At 41.2% G+C, this 24714-nt stretch overlaps 1 protein-coding gene across 1 annotated transcript; it reads right to left on the reverse strand.

Annotated features, from left to right (window-relative positions):
* Window positions 1-1039: 1039 nt before the first annotated feature.
* LOC139367838 (uncharacterized abhydrolase domain-containing protein DDB_G0269086-like) lies at window positions 1040-20587 on the reverse strand. Its single transcript, XM_071106177.1, has 3 exons — window positions 20263-20587; window positions 1881-3397; window positions 1040-1099 (listed from the first exon to the last, which is right to left on the reverse strand). The coding sequence occupies exons 1-3, from the start codon at window positions 20585-20587 to the stop codon at window positions 1040-1042; spliced, it is 1902 nt and encodes a 633-aa protein (XP_070962278.1).
* Between the last annotated feature and the right edge of the window lie 4127 nt (window positions 20588-24714).

The raw sequence follows: 24714 nt of genomic DNA on the forward strand, positions 1-24714 counted from the left end.
TTCTTCTCTGTGACATGGTCAGGTTCCCATGATCCAGCATCCTGGTCTTTGCTTTATGGCCTCTGTCAGAATGGACTGTAATGCACCATAATCAAGAGATTAAGGGCTACACTAAAACATGTGGGTTCCTCAAGGATTCTTTGGGATGGGTGATGGTTCTATGTGGAACCATACCAACCCAAAGAACTCTTTGAGCCCTTCAATGGTTCTTTGCAGTTCAAAAAAGGGCTATTTCCCTTTTAACCTAAAATGTAGGTTGAGAATAAGGTGAGAGTGTCATTCCAGTTTATGTAATGTGTTGTGTTTTGTTATTGCATATTATATATGACTATAACGAGTGATGGTGTCTTGTGATAGAATCACATATTGCCTTGTGTCAACTGAGAGTGGATGACTAAGTCAGTAGTTCTCAATTGTCGCCTCAGGGACCCAGCCATTTCAGAGCTAGCACACCTGATTCAACTTGTTAATAAACACAATAATAAAACCTATGGAATTTTGACAATATAAGGCTGTTAAACCAGAATAAATAAAAACCTGTGTGGTTCTACAAAGAACCTATCAGATTGCGAATGGTTCTGTATAGAACCATTCTCCATTAATGTTCTATAAAGAACCATAAACAGCATTCTATATAGCCCCAAAAAGGTTGTAACCATAGCAGAACACTTTTTGGTTCTATATAGAACCATTTTGTATTGTTATTTATAGAACCTTAGGAAAGGACTTTTTATAGAACCATACAGGTTCTAATTATAGCCTTATAAAAAAAGCTATCACATAGCACCAAATAGGGCTCAGCTATGGTTACAAGCCAAATAACCCACACTATATAGAACCATTTGTTTTTAGTGAGCAGATTCAATCAGATTTACATCAGCATAGTGTTGTTTGGCAGTGACAGACGTGGAACTGTGTTCGAGCTGTCAAATCCCCAAGTCGCTCATTGTTGTGTTACCGTATAGCAGACACTGCCAGTGGATACAACGAAACCACACCCACTATAATCCGACAAATCACATGCAGACGCCTTAGATGTTCAGTAAGCCGCGTTACAAATGAAAACGTTGGAATACTGGTAGGCATGAATCTCCCCAATCTAAATCAACAAGAGAACATGCATTATCTTAACATCAATAGTTTGACATTTGAGAGACATTATCTCTAGCGTTGATAGAGCCTACACTTCCTGCCGCTGTTTTGAACTTCTAGCGCAGCAGGGATAATAATGAAGGGAGTGGTTTGTGACTCAGAGCAGCCGCTCACCGATATGTCAGCTCATACCACAGTTATACCTCCAACACCGCCAAAACATCTGCTATGTGGCTGTCGGCCAACGTTGGTTTAACGGTGGTTAATGCTGAGTGAATCCAAGCCAAACTTAAATACGCATAGCTTAACACTGACCATGGCACATTAGACATTTTTTTTTACAGATGGTACAGATATATAGTCTAGAAGAGAGGTCTGTTGCCATTCAACATACAGTATGCGATTGTAGAATCTCACACATTTACTGTCAAACAATGGATATTGAACAAGCTGTTATTCCCTGTAGACTTACCTCTTTCTATAATCAACCTATTTAGAACCATGTAGTTTTCTTTGGCTGCATCCCACAGATTTCCCTGTAAAGATCTGTGGATCCCAGCCGAGCCTGTCTCTCTGTCTCTCCGCTGCTGTGACGGATTGAGGAATTCTGTGGGACATGTGAAGAGTTCCAGAAAGTCAACCTCTCTCCGTTCCAGAAAGGCTCTGTGTGTTCCTGTCCCACTTTCTCACCAGTCAGACTGTGTGTGTGTGTGTGTGTGTGTGTGTGTGTGTGTGTGTGTGTGTGTGTGTGTGTGTGTGTGTGTGTGTGTGTGGATAAAGAGAATAACCATAAACTCTATAGGGAAGCCTGTCACATCTAACAGTAGCAGCTCTGTCTGCAGTCTCTCCGTCTCCAGTCCCTCCATCTCCAGTCTCTCCGTCTCCAGTCTCTCCGTCTCCAGTCCCTCCGTCTGCAGTCTCTCCGTCTCCAGTCCCTCCGTCTCCAGTCTCTCCGTCTCCAGTCCCTCCGTCTCCAGTCCCTCCGTCTCCAGTCCCTCCGTCTCCAGTCTCTCCGTCTCCAGTCCCTCCGTCTCCAGTCCCTCCGTCTCCAGTCCCTCCGTCTCCAGTCTCTCCGTCTCCAGTCTCTCCGTCTCCAGTCTCTCCGTCTCCAGTCTCTCCGTCCCCAGTCTCTCCGTCTCCAGTCTCTCCGTCTCCAGTCTCTCCGTCTCCAGTCCCTCCGTCTCCAGTCCCTCCGTCTCCAGTCCCTCCGTCTCCAGTCTCTCCGTCTCCAGTCCCTCCGTCTCCAGTCCCTCCGTCTCCAGTCCCTCCGTCTCCAGTCTCTCCGTCTCCAGTCCCTCCGTCTCCAGTCCCTCCGTCTCCAGTCCCTCCGTCTCCAGTCTCTCCGTCTCCAGTCCCTCCGTCTCCAGTCCCTCCGTCTCCAGTCCCTCCGTCTCCAGTCTCTCCGTCTCCAGTCCCTCCGTCTCCAGTCCCTCCGTCTCCAGTCCCTCCGTCTCCAGTCTCTCCGTCTCCAGTCCCTCCGTCTCCAGTCCCTCCGTCTCCAGTCTCTCCGTCTCCAGTCCCTCCGTCTCCAGTCCCTCCGTCTCCAGTCTCTCCGTCTCCAGTCCCTCCGTCTCCAGTCCCTCCGTCTCCAGTCTCTCCGTCTCCAGTCTCTCCGTCTCCAGTCCCTCCGTCTCCAGTCCCTCCGTCTCCAGTCTCTCCGTCTCCAGTCCCTCCGTCTCCAGTCTCTCCGTCTCCAGTCCCTCCGTCTCCAGTCCCTCCGTCTCCAGTCTCTCCGTCTCCAGTCTCTCCGTCTCCAGTCTCTCCGTCTCCAGTCCCTCCGTCTCCAGTCTCTCCGTCTCCAGTCTCTCCGTCTCCAGTCCCTCCGTCTCCAGTCTCTCCGTCTCCAGTCCCTCCATCTCCAGTCTCTCCGTCTCCAGTCCCTCCGTCTCCAGTCTCTCCGTCTCCAGTCTCTCCGTCTCCAGTCCCTCCGTCTCCAGTCCCTCCGTCTCCAGTCCCTCCGTCTCCAGTCTCTCCGTCTCCAGTCCCTCCGTCTCCAGTCCCTCCGTCTCCAGTCTCTCCGTCTCCAGTCCCTCCGTCTCCAGTCTCTCCGTCTCCAGTCTATCCGTCTCCAGTCCCTCCGTCTCCAGCCTCCGTCTCCAGTCTCTCCATCTCCAGTCTCTCCGTCTCCAGTCTCTCCGTCTCCAGTCCCTCCGTCTCCAGTCTCTCCGTCTCCAGTCCCTCCGTCTCCAGTCTCTCCGTCTCCAGTCCCTCCGTCTCCAGTCCCTCCGTCTCCAGTCTCTCTTGTTTTCCAAGTATTCACATTTCTGTTTTGCATTCCATTCGCTGCCAGTGTAAGAACTTCTAACTAATGCTTACAAAGTCTGGGACAGGGGAGTTTTCCAAGACTTCCAAGATAATACTGTCTACTCTCTTGCACCTGTACATTACCTTGTCATCCATAAGCTTTCTTTATCACTTTAGATCTCACGCACCTCTGGTATCAGCCCCCTAAAAAGCCTGTTGTTGAAAAAGAGACATGGGAGTAAATGTTAAATTAGTGGCTTCAAAGTAATATTTAAGTGATGTCATAGCTCGGAGAACCGCTGACATCTTTATTATCCCCCCCTTGCGTACGTTAGTTAGTGACTCTGCCTCCACCATAAGGTCATAGGCTCCGGCAGATGTTTTCCACAGGGTTGCTGTGAGAAGGCGGGAAGCTGTCTGGAAAAAGAAAACCCATTAATATAATGAGTGTGGGAACGGATGCGATATTAGGCCTTCTGTGATACGCTCGCACCACCATTACTTTAATCATGGCAGAGCTACACAAACACTGGCATGGTGGGCATACTGGAAATAGAAAAAAAGAGTCGAAAATAAGATAATGGTGCGATGGATGGACAAAAGAGACACGGAAGGATGGATGGAGGGATGTGTGGATAGAGAAACGGTCTGACATTGACCGGTAGTCAGGTGAGTTAAGTGAACAGCTGGTGGTAATAGTTGTGCGATGTTTAGAATATGTCTGACTACTGATATGAACTTCCAGTATGACTTTCAGTTCAATATTACTTGAGAGTTTGTTGAGTCCATATTGGGGTCAAATTAAGAACTTGGGGGAGGCGACAGTGATTCAGTGGTCAATTAATGATGGGACCTTTACGGCGAAGTCTGTCTCGTAGAAAGAGATCAGGAAATGTTAGTTTAATATAAAATGTTTGTAGTCACTTACTAACCTAAAGCTAACCCAACTAACTAATCTAAATAAATATGTGGATATGGGATGATTATCACCAACTGACACATCCATTGTCCCAGCCGTGATGGAATGGGATAGAACTAAGAATTAGAACTCGAGATCCTATGGGAACAATGGTCATGGAACTGGAATCAATTTATATGGTAATAGCTAGAAAGGGATGAAGGAAGAATTACAGGGACGTTATCAATGTCACTTTTCTCTAGGAAATACATCTGCTAAATGGAAGCCTCAGTGAATAGAGCTGAATTAATTCATACCTAATGATCTCTCTCTCTCTCAATACAGGATGTTTTATCTTATAAACACATTTCCTCAAACAACAACACTGTGGTTTTCCAAAAGAATAGGCATTGTATATAGAAATTATGTCTTTCAACAAATGCTTATTAATCAGAGGGTTACTATAAGAAAGAGAGACAGAGCGAGAGAGAGAAAGACATTTCCATAGCTGATTTTATACAAGGTATAAATGTGGCATCGAGCTGATGATTCATTCTCTATGAACTGGGGTGTAGCAGGATGTGAATAGGATTTAGGGCTTATGTCCAGTGTTCTGTGACATTATCTCAGTAATTACAACCTCGCCCACTCACACCTGTAGCTCCGTTTATCATACGCACGCACGCACGCACGCACGCACGCACGCACGCACACACACACACACACACACACACACGCACACACACACACACACACACACACACACCTGCAACCCCAGGTTGCTGGCGTGGTCTCTGGAAGAACATATAGATGAAAAAGGAGTTAGTTGAGTAGAAAAAAAATCTCATTCCTCGTAAAAATGTTAAACGCGAAAATGAAGGGGTTTGGCTCTCAATAAGGCACCTGAGAGGTATTACAGTACAATAAATTCCCCAGAATGTTCTCAAGTGGGGTAAGAGAAAGCAGAGGACATATTTGGAAGGAGGGAGCGAGTTGAAAGAGCGAAGAGAGGTTGAAAGAAAAAGTTTGCTGTCCTTTTGCAAAATGTTCCTAAAGTTGTAAAAAAAAAGATAATGTGCTATTAAAAAGATAATGTGCTACTAAAAAGATAATGTGCTACTAAAAAGATAATGTGCTACTAAAAAGATAATATGCTACTAAAAAGACAATATACTACTAAAAAGATAATGTGCTACTAAAAATACCATGTGCTACTAAAAAGATAATGTGCTACAAAAAAGATAATGTGCTACTAAAAAGATGTGTTACCAAAAAATATCATGTGCTACTAAAAATACAATTTGTTACTAAAAAGATAATGTGCTCCTAAAAAGAGCATGTGCTACTAAAAAGATAATGTGCTACTAAAAAGATAATGTGCTACTAAAAAGATGTGTTACCAAAAAAGATCATGTGCTACTAAAAAGAGCATGTGCTACTAAAAAGATAATGTGCTACTGAAAAGATAATGGTCTACTAAAAAGATAATGTGCTACTGAAAAGATAATGTGCTACTAAAAAGATAATGTGCTACTAAAAAGATAATGTGCTACTAAATAGATAATGTGCTACTAAAAAGATAATGTGCTACTAAAAAGATAATGCGCTACTAAATAGATAATGTGCTACTAAAAGATAATGTTCTACTAAAAAAGAATGTGCTACTAAAAATATAATTTGCTACTAAAAAGATAATGTGTTACTAAAAAGATAACGTGCTACTAAAAAGACAATTTGCTACTAAAAAGACCATGTGCTACTAAAAACATAATGTGCTACTAAAAAGATAATTTGCTACTAAAAAGATCATGTGTTACTAAAAAGATAACATGCTACTAAAAAGATAATGTGCTAATAAAAAGATAATGTGCTACTAAAAAGATAACATGTTACTAAAAAGATACATTACTAAAATGGTGTTCTGGCTTTGTGTGGAACAAAGGTGTTCTCCAGTAAACGCAGAAGGGGTACCCATTATTTGTCACAAACACTGGTTTTGTTCTGTAAGTGGCATTTGTGCTCTTTTCAAGGGATGGGTCCCAACCTCTTTAGTGGCCTAGGAGCCATGTGTATAGGGGTGTTTTGCCAGTTACAGCGACATCAACCCTACTTGGGATGTGGGAGGTTTTTGCGGGAGGGAAATTGGATGACAACTGGAGGTCCACAGGGTTATTGTTCAGAGAAATGGGTTCATACATTTAGACAATCTGTAGTGAGAGAAAAAGTGGCGGGAGCTACAGTATGTTAATCAGGGAATCTATCATGGCTCAGCTATGTGGATAACAAGCAGACATTGATTCTGGTAGTACTGGTACACACAAAAACATGACGGTTCTAGATAGTACCACATATGTGGAGGTATGTGCGTAAGTAGGGAGTGAGTTATAAAGTGGATGTCTTTGTATTATGGAATTTAGAAAGTTCTCATGAATAAACTGTACAGACCTTTTGCATGAGCTGAGTCTTTGCCTAATTATTATTAAACCCAGCGTCTTACAAACCTCAGGGATTGGGCAAAGCTTATTGATTGTTAGATATTATCATTGGGATTGAAAATTCCCGTGACAGACGGTCATGAAGAGGGCACGACAACACCTTTTCCCCCTCAGGAGACTGAAAAGATTTGGAACGGGTCCTCAGATCCACAAAAGGTTCAACAGCTGCACCATTGAGAGCATGGTTGCATCACTGCCTGGTATGGCAACTGCTCGGCCTCCGACCGCAGGGCACTACAGAGGGTAGTGCACACGGCCCAGTACATTACTGGGGCCAAGTTTCCTGCCATCCAGGACCTCTATACCAGGTGGTGTCAGAGGAAGGCCCTAAAAATTGTCAAAGACTCCAGCCACACAAGTCATAGACTGTTCTCTCTGTTACCAAACGGCAAGCGGTACCAAAAGGCTTCTTAAAAACTCTTAAGGATCCGCCCCTTTTTTTTCCAATTTTCGCCTAAAATTACATACTCAAATCTATCTGCCTGTAGCTCAGGACCTGAAGCAAGGATATGCATATTCTTGGTACCATTTGAAATGAAACACTTTGAAATTTGTGGAAATATGAAAGGAATGTAGGAGAATATAACGAAAAATAGATCTGGTAAAACAAAATACACAAAGAAATACGTAATTTTGTATTTTTTTGTACCCTCATCTTTGAAATGCAAGAGAAAGGCCATAATGTATTATTCCAGTCCAGGTGCAATTTAGATTTTGGCCAATAGATGGCAGCAGTGTATGTGCAAAGTTTTAGACTGATCCAATGAAGCATTGCACTTCTGTTTAAAATTGTGCACTCTCCTCAAACAATAGCATGCTATTCTTTCACTGTAATAGCCACTGTAAATTTGACAGTACAGTTAGAATAACAATAATTTATTAAGCTTTATGCCAAAATCAGATATGTCTATGTCCTTTGAAATGTTCTTGTTACTTACAACCTCATTATAATCGCATTAGCCTACGTTAGCTCAACTGTCCCGTGGACGGGGCATCAAACCCGAATAGGTTTTAAAGCATTGTTGGTTAAGGGCTTGTAAGTAAGCATTTAATAGTAAGGTATACCAAAAAGAGCAGTAAAATGTGGTTTAATAATTTATCAAATGTATTTAATTAAATTACTTATACTTATAAATTACTACACCTGTTGTTTTCAGCGCATCTGACAAAAACAATTTGATTTAATTTGATTTGAGGTGGGCCTTGTTAAAAAGATTACTGTGGAATATCTTTCATTCTTTATGTGTTTGAGACAATCAGTTGTGTTGTGACAAGGTAGGGGTGGTATTCAGAGGATAGCCCTATTTGGTAAAATATCAAGTCCATATTATGGCAAGAACAGCTCAAATATGCAAAGAGAAACGACAGTCCATCATTACTTTAAGACATGAACATTTCAAGAAGTACATTCGCAAAAACCATCAAGCGCTATGCTGAAACTGTCTCTCATGAGGACCGCCACAGGAACGGAAAACCCAGAGTTACCTCTGCTGCAGAGGATAAGTTCACTAGAGCCTCATAAATTGCAGTCCAAATAAATGCTTCACAAAGTTAAAGTAACAGACATATCTCAATATCAACTGTTCAGAGGAGACTATGTGAATCAGGCCTTCATTGTCGTATTGATGCAAAGAAACCACTACTAGGACACCAAAAAGAAAAAGAGACTTGCTTGGGCCAAGAAACACGAGGAATGGACATTAGACTGGTGGAAATCTGTCCTTTGGTCTGATTAGTCCAAATTTGAGATTTTTGGAACCTTCCACTGTGTCTTTGTGAGACGCAGAGTAGGTGAACGGATGATCTCCGCTTGTGTGGTTCCCATCATGAAGCATGGAGGAGGAGGTGTGACAGTTTGGAGGTGCTTTGCTGGTGACACTGTCTGTGATTTATTTTTACAATTCATGGTACACTTAACCAGCATGGCTACCACAGTGTTCTGCAGCGATACGCCATCCCATCTGGTTTGAACTTTGTGGGACTATCATTTGTTTTTCAATAGGACCTGCAGGCTGTGTAAGGGCTATTTGACCAAGAAGGAGAGTGATGGAGTGCTGCATCAGATGACCTGGCCTCCACAATCACCCGACTCAACCCAATTGAGACGGTTTGGGATGAGTTGGACAGAGTGAAGGAAAAGCAGCCAACAAGTGCTCAGCATATGTGGGAACTCCTTCAGAAAAGCATTTCATGTGAATCTGGTTGAGAGAATGCCAAGAGTGTGCAAATCTGTCATCAAGGCAGAGGGTAAGTATATTGAAAAATCTGTTTAACACTTTTTTTGGTTACTACATGATTCTGCATGTGTTATTTAATAGTTATGCTGTCTTCACTATTATTCTACAATGCATAAAATAGTCAAAATAAAGAAAAACCCTTGAATGAGTAGTTGTGTCCAAAGTTTTGACTGGTACTGTATGCAAATGTAACATTACAGTTTTTCTAAAACCTGTTTTTTCTTTGTCATTATGGGGTATTGTATATAAATTTACGAGGGAAAAAAATGATTTAATCAATTTTAGAGTAAGTCTGTAACGTAACAAAATGTGGAAAAAGTCTGAAGGCACTGTATCTGTTGGTCACAGATACCTTTAAAAAACTTAGGCGTGTGGAACAGAAAACCAGTCAGTATGTGGTGTGACCACCTTTGCTTAGAGTTGATCAGGCTGTTGATTGTGGCCTGTGGAAAGCTGTCTCACTCCTCCTTAATGGCTGCTAAGTTACTGAATATTAGCGGAAACTGGAACACACAGTCATTCAGATCTATCCAATGCATCCCAAACATAATCAATGGGTGACATGTCTGGTGAGTATGCAGGCCATGGAAGAACTGAGATATTTTCAGCTTCTAAGAATTGTGTACAGATCCTTGTGACATGGCATCGTGCACTATCATGCTTAAACATGAGGTGATGGCGGCAGATGAATGGCTTTACAATGGAACTCAGGATCTCGTCACGGTATCTCTATGCATTCAAATTGACACCAATAAAACGCAATTGTGTTCGTTGTCCGTAGCTAATGCCTGCCCATACCATAACCCCACGCCACAATGTTGACATCAGCAAACTGCTCGCCCACACAATGCCATACACATTGCCTGCCCGGTACAGTTGAAACCTGGGATTCATCCGTGAAGAGCACACTTCTCCAGCGTGCCAGTGGCCATCGAAGGTGAGCATTTGCTCACTGAAGTCAGGTACGACACCAGACACAGTCAGGTGAAAACACTGATGAGGACGAGAAGCACATAGATGAGCTTCCCTAAGATGGTGTCTGACAGTTTGTGCAGAAATGTTTCAGTTGTGCAATCCCACATTTTCATCAGCTGTCTGGGGTGGATGGTTTCGGATGGTCCCTCAGGTGAAGAAGCCAGATGTAGAGGTCCTGGGCTGGCGTGTTTACACGTGGTCTGCGGTTGTGAGCCTGGATGGAAAATACTGCCAAATTCTCTAAAATGATTTTGGAGGCAACTTATGCTTGAGAAATTAACATAAAATTATCTGGCAACAGCTCTGGTGGACATTCCTGCAGTTGGCATACTAATTCCACACTCCTTGAGACATCTGTGACATTGCGTTGTGTGACAAAACTGCACATTTTAAAGTGGCCTTTAATTGTCCCCAGCACAAGGTTCACCTGTGCAATGATCATGCTGTTTAATCATCTTCTTGATATGACTAACACCTATGACACCTGTCAGGTGGATGGAATATCTTGGCAAAGGAGAAATGATCAGTAACAGGGATGTAAACTCATTTGTGCACAGCATTTGAGGGACATAATTATTTTGTGCATATGGAAGATTTCGGGGATCTTTTACATGTTGCGTTTGTATTTTTGGTCAGTATACATTTCTGTCATGGGTTAAGGAATTCAAAAGGTGTTATGATCCTCTACAAAAACTATTATGGACACATTGGAATTGACTGAAATTTGGAGGCTTAAAACCCTGTATCTTGAAAGATATACTTGGAGCGGGTTGAATCAAGCTAGTCGGATTGATTATTTTCTGGAATCCTTTATTCTGACGCCAGAAGTGAAAAAAGTATTGATTGAGGATCGAATGTGATTGTTCCTGAACTTATATCTCTTCATATCACTATGACATACTTTAAATGAGGACAGGGATATTGGAAATTTAACCAGGGTTTATTGACTCACACTACCAGGTGAAGCTGGTTAAAGAATGCCAAGTGTGTGCAAAGCTGTCATGAAGGCAAAGGGTGGCTACTTTGAAGAATCTAGAATCTAAAATATATTTTGATTTGTTTATCAATTTTTGGTTACCACATGATTCTATATGTGTTATTTCAGAGTTTTGATGTCTTCACTATTATTCTACAATGTAGAAAATAGTAAATATAAAGCAAAATCTTTCAATTAGTAGGTGTGGCCAAACCTTTGACTGGTAGTGTAAATATGTATATTTTATAACTATATACAGTATAACCAAGGCAAAATATAAAAAAATGCTGTTAGTTGCCAATATGGTTCTGTTCTGTAGGTTGCACTATGTGCTCTTTTCAGGATGGGTACCAATCTCTCAAAGGCCCAAGGACACGTGTACAGGGGTGGTCTGTCAGTCACTGGGACGGCAACCCATCTTAGGATGAGGGAGGATTTAGCAGGTGGAATATTAGAGGACAATTGGAGGTTCACAGCTACAGTATATTGACATTTAATCATCATGGTACTTTTTAATGGTACACTTATAAACATACAGTGGCAAGAAAAAGTAAAATGTAAAATAGTAAATAAGTTACTTCTCAGACAGTGTCATTATACTGTCAAGAGGAGTGAAACAAGTTTGTCCACTATCGGCATACTACTAATAAACAAATAATCTATTTACTTTGTCCATCGAAATATTAGCTATGAATACTAGATAATAATAATACAATAATAATACAATAATATCAAGGGGCTAGAAATCCAGGGTTTAAAAACGAAAGGGTCATTGTACGCAGACGACTCATATTTTATTTTAAACCCACAGTTTCTAACCGCTCTCTGGATTACAACCAAACTATGGTAAATCTACCATACTACGTCTTGGATCGCTAAAAAATACAACTTTAACTTTACTGTGTTTACCAATAAAATGGTCTGACGGTGAAGTGGACAGACTCGGTATTCATATCTCGAAAGAAAGAAACAATTTCACTACATAATAGAAATAAAAATATATATATATAATATATAATATATATATAAATATAATATAATGAATAGAAAGTTACAAAAATAGATAAGGTCTTACCACCATGGTAAGGTCAATTTTTTTGTCATATCCTAGTTTACATATTTGCTAATGTCCTTGCCTAGACAGAACAACTTGTTTTTGAAACTATATGAGCAAGAAATGTTTCACTTTATTTGGAACGGCAGGCGAGACAAAATTAAGCGGGCCAAATTGTATAATGAATATGAAATATGAAATTATTAAATATTAAAGCATTGAACCTCTCACTAAAGACTTGAGTCATACAAAAGTTGTACTGAAATTCAAACTGGTTCTCTAGCAGATTAGAAAGAATGTCTCACCCCATGTTCAAGAATTACCCTTTTCCCTTTATTCAGATTATAACCTCTCACTTTCAAATATTTGAAAATGAAATAATCTCCAGAATATCGCTATTTTCAAAACAAGCCATAGAAAGTTGGTTGCAATTTCAGTTTAATCCACCAGAAAAGACAGAACAAATATTAGAACAGATACTATGATTCAACGCAAATAGACTAACTGATTAAAAAAAAACATTTTAGGATTGTCACGTTCGTCGTAATGAGGAGACCAAGGCACAGCATGATAAGAATACATTCTTCTTTTAATGAAGAATAAACACTGAACAAACTATACAAAACAACAAAGACGCTATGTGCCGTGCCGCAAGTACTGACAGGCAACTAGACATAGACAACCCACAAAACCAAAAATGGGAAATGGCAACCTAAATAGGATCCCCAATCAGAGACAACGATAAACAGCTGTCTCTGATTGGGAACCAATTCAGGCCACCATAGAGATATAAACACCTAGACCTAGAAAAACACATAAACATACAAAACCCCCTAGACAATACAAAAGAACTACACAAACCACCTTTGTCACACCCTGACCTACCCAGATAATAAAGAAAACAAAGATAACTAAGGTCAGGGCGTGACAAGGATATTTAAAAGACTGGTGGAGTTATGTCACATGTGCAGCTAACAAAAATATATGGAAATGTCTGCTCTATCTAAAATTACAACCAACTGATTGCATCGTTACTGCAAAAAGGAGGAGGCAAGTGGAAGATGGAGAAGGTACGGAACTTGTCGGCCCGACATTAAAGAAAATTGTGATAAATAAAAAAGTATACCAATTCAAATTAAGGACCACAAAAATGTACCGCTGCGCTATTCAGGTTGCAAAAATGTACCGCTGCGCTATTCAGGTTGCAAAAATGTACCGCTGCGCTATTCAGGTTGCAAAAATGTTGGGAAGAGATTTTTGATGTGTCGATTCCATGATGCCTCCCTGCCAATATTTTCCCTCCCTCGCTCTATCCCTTTCATTTATTTTTTTTATTATCTTTGAGTTTGTTCACACGTCTCATCTTTATCCCTTCTCCTCATACTGTACCTAGCCTTCTCCTCTCCCCGCTCTCCACCCTCACAACGCTCTCATCTCCTTTCCCTGTCTTCTATCTCAGCACTTCAAAGATTTCAAATTGGGAGGAAATCTTGCCTGGATTGCGCCCCACTGTGATAACTTAATTGTTCAGTCTGTTTGAATTTCATTTTCATTTCCAGTCTCTCCTTTCTGCCCCTTAATCTTGATTTATAGAAAGACAATCATTTAGTTATGGTTCAATACCTTTGTTTTTGAGTGGATTATTATTTTAAAAGCAACCTTTTGGTATTTTCTTCATTAGTCCATACAGTCCCAAAATGTTTTGCATGTCAGCAATCATGTTTTCAAGCTGGACTTTCAAAAAGCATCATGATGATGTGTCCTACGCTGTGTTCTAAACAACTGGTAATGTTGTTTAGAGAAAACGAGCTCCGACTTGGAAAAACTATTTTGAACTCGGAATTTCAAGTCGGAAACTCCACTTCTACAGCTCCGACTTTCCAACCTGAAAATCACTGATGTAATGATTTGACAATTTTTTTTTTCAGAGTTCCCAGTTGTCTTGAAAGCACCATTTTATCTTGAAAACTTGACTGCTCATCGTGATGATGTGGGCCGCTGACACTTTGCTTCTTGAAAGTCCAATATCTTGAAAACTTGACTGCTCATCGTGATGATGTGGGCCGCTGACAATAAGGGCTCTATTCAATCTGCATCATGGAAGCTCAGCTTTACTGTGTGATTTAAATTTAAAGGGAATGTTCCCGCTTTAAGCGGAGACTGCATTAATGCTGAACACAGTATATGTCGGCTCAATTGGAAATTACCTTTAAATTTGTCTTGCAGAATCTGTAACGCTTCAGCTATACAAATTGAATAGATCCCTAAAACCAATCAATCCATGCTTACAGTATGTACCCACCACATTATTTTGAGAGAAAAGGAATCGGTCCAAAAGACATCCTTTGGGAGTAAATTATTTCTCCAACAACATCAAATATATCTCAAATCAATCCTTTAAGAGTTCAGTATTGTAATACATTAACAAATAAAAGAGCAAAAATATGACTTCTCTTTCAGCAGCTTGTCAGTTTAGTCTGAGTTCCTCTGAACAGGGCACTTTTGAAAGAGAGTACGCGCCCCCCCCCCCCCCCCCCCTTGGGTTGTGCCGTGGCGGAGGTCTTTGTGGGCTATACTCAGCCTTGTCTCAGGATGGTAAGTTGGTGGTTGAAGATATCCCTCTAGTGTTGTGGGGGCTGTGCTTTGGCAAAGTGGGTGGGGTTATATCCTTCCTGTTTGGCCCTGTCCGGGGGTGTCCTTGGATGGGGCCACAGTGTCTCCTGACCCCTCCTGTCTCAGCCTCCAGTATTTATGCTGCAGTAGTTTATGTGTCGGGGGGCTAGGGTCAGTTTGTTATATCTGGAGTACTTCTCCTGTCCTATTCGGTGTCCTGTGTGAATCTAAGTGTGCGTTCTCTAATTCTCTCCTTCTCTCTTTCTCTCTCTCGGAGGACCTGAGCCCTAGGACCATGCCCCAGGACTACCTGACATGATGACTCCTTGCTGTCCCCAGTCCACCTGGCTGTGCTGCTGCTCCAGTTTCAACTGACCTGAGCCATAGGACCATGCCCCAGGAATACCTGACATGATGACTCCTTGCTGTCCCCAGTCCACCTGACTGTGCTGCTGCTCCAGTTTCAACTATTCTGCCTTATTATAATTCGACCATGCTGGTCATTTATGAACATTTGAACATCTTGACCATGTTTTGTTATAATCTCCACCCGGCACAGCCAGAAGAGGACTGGCCACCCCACATAGCCTGGTTCCTCTCTAGGTTTCTTCCTAGGTTTTGGCCTTTCTAGGGAGTTTTTCCTAGCCACCGTGCTTCTACACCTGCATTGCTTGCTGTTTGGGGTTTTAGGCTGGGTTTCTGTACAGCACTTTGAGATATCAGCTGATGTACGAAGGGCTATATAAAAATGTTTGATTTGATTTGATTTACATGTTTGGTAACACTTTTGTTAGTCCCCTACATCTATAGATGTACCTACAACACTAGAAGTTAACGTGAAGAGGAATACGATCACGAACAACACAACAAGCACAACACAATAAGAACAACACAACAAGGACAACACAACAAGAACAACACAACAAGGACAACACAAAGCCACGAGGAACACTATAAGTCAATTATGCAGGAAGTGATGATGTATTTAATTTGTTGGACAGAAAGGGGAGGGGGCGGGAAATGCAAAAGCGGTACTGTTATTTTGTGACCCTCTCGTTGTTCCCCTGGGTGGAGACTGTTTGATCAGAGTGGAGTAGAGGACAGACAGAGGGTGGGGATAACCCTAACCAGAACCCAACCACACAAGCCACAGAATGTTCACACACACCACATATGCTGCTGCTAGTCACTTTACCCCTACCTATATGTACAGTATATTGCTACCTTAATTACCTTCTGCACATTGACTTGGTACTGGTACTCCCAGTATATAGCCATGTTGTTTTCTACTCTCGAGCAGGTTCTTAACAAGGGAATCTCTGTACTTTGTGCCATTCATCTTTGCCTCGATCCTGGCTAGTCTCCCAGTCCCTGCCACTGAAAAACATCCCCACAGCATGATGATGCCACCACCATGCTTCACCGTAGGGGTGGTGCTATGTTTCTTACTGACATGACGCTTGGCCAAATATTTCAATTTTGATTTTATCAGACCAGAGAATCTTGTTTCTCATGGTCTGAGAGTCTTTAGGTGCCTTTTTTAAAACTCCAAGCAGGTTGTCATGTGCCTTTTACTGAGGAGTGGCTTCCGTCTGGCCACTCTACCATAAAGGCCTGATTGGTGGAGTGCTGCAGAGATGGTTGTCCTTCTGGAAGGTTCCAAATCATCTTCAATCAATTTAATTTACCACAGGTGGACTCCAGTCAAGTTGTGGAAACATCTCAAAGATAGTCAATGGAAACAGGATGCACCTAAGCTCCATTTCATGTCTCATAGCAAAGGGTCTGAATACTTATGTAAATAAGGTATTTCAGATTTTTTTTATATACATTTGCCAATAATTCTAAAAACGTTTTTTTCCTTGTCATTATGGGGTATTGTGCGTAGATTGATGAGGACACATTTGTATTTCATCTATTTTTGAATAAGACTGTAAAGTAACAAAATGTGTAAAAAGGAAGGGGTCTGAATACTTTCTGAATGCACCCCATATTTTTTATTTGTTATTTACTTTGCCAATATGAATATTTTTGATTTGAAGTTTAACTCTACATTGTTGGAAAATGACTTGTAAGTAAGCATTTCACTGTTGGTCTACACCTGTTGTATACAAAGCATGCGACAAATAAAGTGCGATTTAATTTGAAAACCCACACACACACCAGACTAGAGCAGACTAGACCTCAGGCGAGCCCTCTCAGTAGCTCTGCTTATCTGGGAAGAGGTTTATATTCAGCAGACAGAGTTATGATCTAGCATCCACGGGTCTATGTCCAGCCATGAAGGTCACCAGGAGGTCATGGAGGGGTCAACCAATATCTTTGATCTCATGGAACTTCAGATTCCATGGAGAGAGGGAGAGAAAGCAAAAGAGAGAGAGAGAGACACTACCTAAACCAGTCAGAATAGTCCACGTCTCTTTGTCTGTATACTCCAGTCTGGACAATCCACTGAGACTGCCAACAGAAAGGGAACCAGAGTGGACACGCAGGCAGCTTTCAGCAGGCAAACATGAGAAGGAAGTAAGCTTTTAGAGTCATTTCCTGTGGCTTAATGTAGGTTAATGTAGCTTAATGTGAGTTATTGTATCGGAATGTGGGTTATTTTAGCTTAAGGTGGGTTATTGTGGCTGGCCTACCTCAACAGTGAGAGCACAGATGATTTAACTTAAAATGCATAATGTTCAGTCTGCAGAAGAAGGAAAATAGCTGGACTGTGGGTAATTCTCAGGTACTGGACTGGACTCTGGTGCTATGTCTCCCAATTCTCTAGAATTCTATAAGGGGGGAGTTCAGAACCGAATTATGCAAACGTAAATATAAATAAATTCCCTTCTTATGCACTTTGCCAGGAAGGTACATGTTTTGGGATGGAGATCCAATACATAAAGGTGTGGTGGAGGTGTGTCTATAGATCCGCCATGTTCTGACCTTGATTTAATTCCCCCATAATTCCAACATGAAGTGGAAAAACATTTACTTATGCTTTTTTATTTAACTTTTTAAATTATTTTCTAGATTGTAGAATAATACTGGAGACATCAAAACTATGAAATAACACATATATAATCATGTAGTAACCAAAAAAGTCTTAAATAAATTAGCCACCTTTGCCTTGAGGACAGCTCTGCCCACTCTTGGCATTCTCTCAACCAGATTCACCTGGAATGCTTTGCCAACAGTCTTGAAGGAGTTCACACATATGCTGAGAACTTGTTGGCTGCTTTTCGATCACTCTGTGGTCCAACTCATCGCAAACCATCTCAATTGGGTTGAGGTCAGGTTATTGTGGAGGCCAGGTCATCTGATACAGCACTCCATCCGTTTTCTTCTTGGTCGAATAGTCCTTACACTGTTTTGGGTCATTGTCCTGTTGAAAAACAAATGATATTCCCACTAAGTGCAAACCAGATGGGATGGCGTATCGCTGCAGAATGCTGTGGTAGGCATGCTGGTTAAGTGTGCCTTGAATTCTAAATAAATCACTGACAGTGTCAACTGACAAAGCACCATCCCACACCATCACACCTCCTCCTCCATGCTTCACAGTGGGAACCACACATGCAGAGATCATCCGTTCACCTACTCTGCATCTCACAAAGACCTGGCGGTTGAAACCAAAAATCTTACATTTGGACTCATCTGACCAAAGGACAGATTTCCACCGGTCTAATGTCCATTGCTCGTGTTTCTTTGCCCAAGAAAGTATCTTCTTATTATTGGTGTCCTTTGGTAGAGCTTTCTTTGCAGCAATTCGACAATGAAGGCCTGATTCACGCAGTCTCCTCTGAACAGTTGATATTGAGATGTGTCTGTTACTTGAACTCTGTGAAGCATTCATTTGGGTTGAAATTTCTGAAGCTGGTAACTCTAATGAACTTATCCTCTGCAGCAGAGGTAACTCTGGGTCTTCCGTTCCTGTGGCGGTCCTAAATGAGAGCCAGTTTTAGCATAGCGCTTAATGGTTAAAACATTTTTTTTTTTATAATTGAAATTGAACAAATTGACTGACCATGTCTTAAAGTAATGATGGACTGTCATTTCTCTTTGCTTATTTGAGGTGTTCTTGCCATAATATGGACTTGGTCTTTTTCCGAATAGGTTTATCTTCTATATTCCACCCCTAACTTGTCACAACACAACTGATTTGCTCAAACACATTAAGAAGGAAAGACATTCCAAAAGGCAAGCCTGTTAATTGAAATACATTCCAGGTGACTACCTCACAAAGCTGGTTGAGAGAATGCCAAGAGTGTTCAAAGCTGTCATCAAGGTAAAGGGTGGCTACAATGAAGAATCTCAAATATAAAACACATCTTGGTTTGTTTAACACTTTTTTGGTTACTACATGAATCCATATGTGTTATTTCATAGTTTTGATGACTTCACTATTATTTTGTAATGTAGGAAATAGAAAAAATATAGAGAAACCCTGGAATGAGTAGGTGTGTCCAAACTTTTGACTGGTACTGTATGTACTTGGCTAGTGTTTTTTTGTATAACTAGCTAGCTAGTTACCTAGCTAAATAATGTGTGTTAGCTTGGCAAACATTAGCATGTAGCTGACCTAACTATATAGACAAGAAGGCGGGAAGAGTTTCTGCCACTTGCAATTTTAAGGTAATGTCTTCCTCTTGACTTTTTATTGTTAAATATCTTACTATCACAGACATAACTGTTTTAGTAGGGGATGTCATAATAATATTGGATGTCATTCCCCTGTTGACCCTCCTTCTGACAGGAAGGACCTGCTCCTCTCCATTACCCAACACACAGTAACTTCATTGCTATGTATATATTGTAGAAATAGGGTTATGTCAGCAGGTACGCATCATCAGCAGCATTATCTCAGCAGGTATGCAATATTTTGTATTTTGGTGTTCCAGGGGTGTGTGAAACGACTTCTACGTGGAACCAAAAATAACTCTTCAGTAACTCTTCCACAAAAAAGAGTAAGCTAGGTTCTAGCAATTATAACGGGTAACTTGTTTAGTGTATACAGTAGTAGTAGTAGTAGCTCTCAATTGCTGCTCTCAACATAATTGGCAGTTCCCAATAGTAAACATGCTGTATCCTTTAATCTCTACCAGTTCACCTGTTTTTAATCTTTCAAGTCTCATCCTAATGTCTATAAATTGTTTCTAATATTGTATGTTTGTGTACAAAATAGAAGCAGAGCATTCTAATGGGGGAGGCAACATCATGCTGTGGGTGGGCTCATCAGTGAAATATCTCTGAACCACTCTCCTAAGGGGAGAGACAAAGACCCCTTTAAGATTTAGGTAGTACATTTTTTTCCTTAGTGGTTGATCATTTGATTCATGTTTTACAGATAATTATACCGCAGTGCGGCTAAAACTACCAGAGGCAGAGGCACACAGATTTACAGACAGACACAGAGTCTTTTGTGAAGGTGAAACGCAGACGAATGTAAGTTCTGTTTAGTTGTATTATTTTCATGTTTTGTGACTTGTAGTGAGCATTGAATAAAGGGCCTTAGTATAAAGATGTTCAGTCTCATTTAAACTTCCCAGGAGAATATGATGACGACGAGCACCAGGAGTATGTCAGAGAGAAACATACCCAGTGCACCAGCAATTTGTAAACAACAAAGAGCAACAGTAAAGAGAACACTGCAGAGTGCACCAAAATCAATAAACCACTGCAATCCATCAGACTCCAGAGGACACGCCTCTCCTGGGCCATCTGACTCCAGAGGACACGCCTCTCCTGGGCCATCTGACTCCAGAGGACACGCCTCTCCTGGGCCATCTGACTCCAGAGGACACGCCTCTCCTGGGCCATCTGACTCCAGAGGACATACGTATCCTGGCCCATCAAACTATAGAAGGCACGCCTCTCTTGGGCCATCAGATTCCAGAAGACACGCCTCTCTTGGGCCATCAGATTCCAGAAGACACGCCTCTCCTTGGCCATCCGATTCCAGAAGACATGCATCTCCTGGGTCATCTGACTCCAGAAGACACGCCTCCCCTGGGCCATTCGACTCTAGAGGACATATGTCTCCTGGCCCATCAGACTACAGAAGACACGCCTCTCTTGGGCCATCAGATTCCAGAAGACACACTTCTAGTGAGCTTATACAGAGTCACCAGATTTGAGAAGGTATGCCCTTTTCTGGAAATGTTGCACCAAATAAATACAATATCAATATGTCCGTAGGAAAATGTTTTCAATGAACCTTTAACTTAATTTGAGAAGGTGTAGTATATTGCAATTCTATAGTTTTTTATTGTCAATGTATAACAGGTTGGTAAAAACATTTGAATTGAATTGACATTACAACCCCAATAAGATGTTACCGGGAAATTCAAAAAAAAAAAAAATGATTTAGGTACGCCATTTTTTACATTAGTCTACTGTTGATCAACTTCCAAAATGTCAGTTATTTGTATACAAAAAGTCTCACAGAATGATACATTTTACATTGTGTTTTGAGTAGGGATTGCCAGAATGCAACAAATAATGTACCTAAGTACTGTACTTTATAGCATAAGTAATACATTAACAAAACAAATGAAACTAGTTTATGAATGTTTGAACTTCCAGTAGGGCTGAGCTAATGGAGTCCAGATGGTTAACAACTAGTAATGCCTCTGCTGAGTCTCTTGATTACTGTCTGGAAGAGTCTCAACGCAAGGACCACAAACCACTGAAGAGAACAACTGTGAGCATTTGATTTGCACTAAGGAATTGTGCTGAGTAATGATGTAACAATTCACAGGTCTTTATGCTCTCCGATTGAAATGTTGAAGATAGCTTTGCAAACCCTTAATGTAGTATGCATCGTAAAAAATATATATTTTTAAATATTGTGAATCGCCAGTGCAGAAAAAATAATTTCTTATTTATCTAGCTTCACATGCTGACCAACACAAGTTTGACAGTTTTTTATTTGAGGCTGTATTAGTTTGCTCATTTGACAGCTTATTGTTATCTATTCCCTGTGTGTAAAGATAAAGCAGGATTTGTTTTTACTGACTGTCAACAGACATACTGCATGTGCATGTGATACAATTTGTAGTTTGGGGTTTAGTTCTGTTAAAACTGGTGATAACCTTCCACAAACCTGCACACATTTTGTGTAGTATCTACACAATTTGAAGGCAAAATACGCGACTACGAAAGACAACACTAAAAAATTTTTTTTTTGACAGGGTTTTCAAAATGCTAAATTCTCCAATTCACTGCCTACCCAACCAAAGACCTACAACAGCAACACATTTTCAAAACATATAATAGAGATAGATCTGTTTTGGGTTTTCAGGATTCCTCCTGGTTTTCAAATACGCTGAAACACGTACAGTACACATGTTTTATAACTACAGGACAGACCAGAAATTGTTCTCAGCGCAATGAAATTAAAAACATCACTTTTGCATGGAGAAGATTGCTGTTCTGTTTGTGTTTATTAAATGTCTATGTACTGTTTAAAAGACTGTAAGACCCTTCATGTTTTCAGCTTTGCTCCTGAATGTTCTGACAAAGCAGGAAATGATATTAGAAGAATTAGAATAATTAGTCAAACCATTCAAGACCAGAGAGGCAGGAGGTTCCTGCAAGAAGACCTATCTGATGGTCTTTTCCCAGTAGGAAGTGTTCAACAAATGGAACATCTTGATGGGGAGCTGTTCAGGTAAAAGGTGGTGAGATCTCATTGTTGCATTTCTATCTCCTGACCTTGTCAGCCATTATAATTATGCTTTAAAAGTTGGTGGTATTATTAGCTGAGACATAATTCATATCCAGATCTGTATGGAGCCTTAGTTATCCAAAACTAAGATAGTGTTTGTTTTTTTGATATTGGAAAAATAAACTCAGCAGCCAATAGGCTACTGAGATGAGGTGAATTACTTAATATTGACATTCAATATCCATGTGTTACGGTCCCTGTTCTGTTGTCTGTGTGGTTACAGATGGACTATTTGGGATTGAAAGGTGGCTGTGATGTGAAAGAGAGAGTGTGGAGGATCATGGCACATAATCTCCCACGATCTTTCAAAGATCGTGAACTGGAGGGGAATTAGTGTATAGGTGCCCTTCTGTCAACTGCAGACGGGCACTGGTGTTAGTTGCAATTAAGTTAAGTTAGTTAATTAGTTAGTTAGTTAGTTGCAATTAAGAATGGCTGCTCAGGGGAATCTAGTGGTGAATTTTCCTTACAACTATGTTGTCATTGAGCCATTGAGTTTTTTTTTCTGTCTTAGGGACTAGTTTCTGTTCCAATGTTTACAGTGTTCTGATGTGGCATCAAAACACTTGACAACACTGGAACAGCCCTATAAACATTATGTGGCCCTGTTAGGAAGACAAACGCTGCTTCAGGTAAGTTACTCAACCTAGTGATATCTATGTATATTTTTTAGGTGTCATCACCCTTCTATAACATGGCATTTATATGATAAATACAGATTACTGTCCTAAATGCATAAATTGTCCTTCAACTGCTGTAATTTGACTTCCCAACTTGTTAATCAGATTGTTACTTGGTCCGGTCCAGACCAACCAAATGTGGGGTTATAGCTCAAGAATAGCCACATTGTAGTTTTAACATTGTAAGTATTATCTTTTTCTTGTGAATAAAATGGACAAATTACAGTCCAACCCTGTCTTTATTGTTGTAGATTTTTTTAACCCAGAGAAAGTGTCTCTTACACTATATGTCCCAGACGAGGCTTTCTTATTGCAGACCTCCGGTGTCATTATGGCAGTACGACCTTGTTCCGCCTAGAATAAGTGAACTTTAGCTGAGTTGTTGGCTATAATGCAGTTACAAGGTGCGTCAATTCTGGCTGTTACGGTTGACACATGTGGGCCATAACAAAAGTGGCCGATGTGAGCGAGGTACGGCCCAGATACATTTTGCTAACTGGGTCACTGCACCAGCAAATTGACCAATAGCTAATTATTTTTGATTAGAAAACAAGTAAAACCTTCAGCTCACAACATTCAGGGGGTGAGCATGCTCTACCACTATGGGATGGTTTACTTGGCGCAACATAAGACAGTCTCGTTCTCCAATTGTTTCTTTTCGTAGCTTTTATCGTTCCAATATACACTAAATATACAAAATTATGTGGACACCCCTTCAAATGATTGGATTAGGCTATTTCAGCCACACCCTTTGCTGACAGGTTTATACAATTTAGCACACAGCCATGCAATCTCCATAGACTGGCAGTAGAATGGCCTTACTGAATAGCTCAGTTACTTTCAACGCTGCACAAGTCAGTTTGTCAAATCTCTGCCCTGCTAGAGATGCCCCGGTCAACTGTAGGTGCTGTTATTGTGAAGTGGAAATGTCAAGGAGCAACAACGGCTCATCCGCTCAGAACAAGCTCAGAACGGGACGGCCGAGTGCTGAAGTGCGTAGCGTGTAAGAATCGCCTGTTCTCGGTTGCAACACTCACTACCGAGTTCCAAACTGCCTCTGGAAGAAACATCAGCACAAGAACTGTTTGTTGGGAGCTTCATGAATTGGGTTTCCATGAACAAGTCTAAGATCACCATGCGCAATGCAAGTTGTCAGCTAGAGTGGTATAAATCTCGTTGCCATAAGACTCTGGAGCAATGGAAATGCATGTTCTGGAGTGATGAATCACGCTTCACCATCTGGCAGTCCAACGGACAAATCTGAATTTGGCGGATGCTAGGAGAAGGCTACCTGCCCGAATACATGTAAAGTTTGGTGGAGGAGGAATAATGGTGTGGGGCTGTTTTTCATGGTTCAGGCTAGCCTCCTTAGCTTGAAGGGAAATCTTAACGCTACAGCATACAATGACATTCTAGACGATTCTGTACATTCAATTTTATGGAAACAGTTTGGGGAAGGCCCTTTCCTGTTTCAGCATGGTCTCTAGAGAAATGGTTTGTCGAAATCGGTGTGGAAGAACTTGACTGACCTGAACAGAGTCCTGACCTTATCGAGCACCTTTGGGATGAATTGGAACGCCAACTGCGAGCCAGGCCTAATTGCTCAACATCAGTCAGCCAACCTCACTAATTCTCTTGTGGCTGAATGGAAGCAAGTCCCTGCAGCCATGTTCCAACATATAGTGGAAAGCCTTCCCAGTAGAGTGGAGGCTTTTTTAGAAGCAAAGGTGGGACAC

This window comes from Oncorhynchus clarkii, chromosome 16, assembly GCF_045791955.1.
Source record: "Oncorhynchus clarkii lewisi isolate Uvic-CL-2024 chromosome 16, UVic_Ocla_1.0, whole genome shotgun sequence".
Lineage (NCBI taxonomy): Eukaryota > Metazoa > Chordata > Actinopteri > Salmoniformes > Salmonidae > Oncorhynchus > Oncorhynchus clarkii.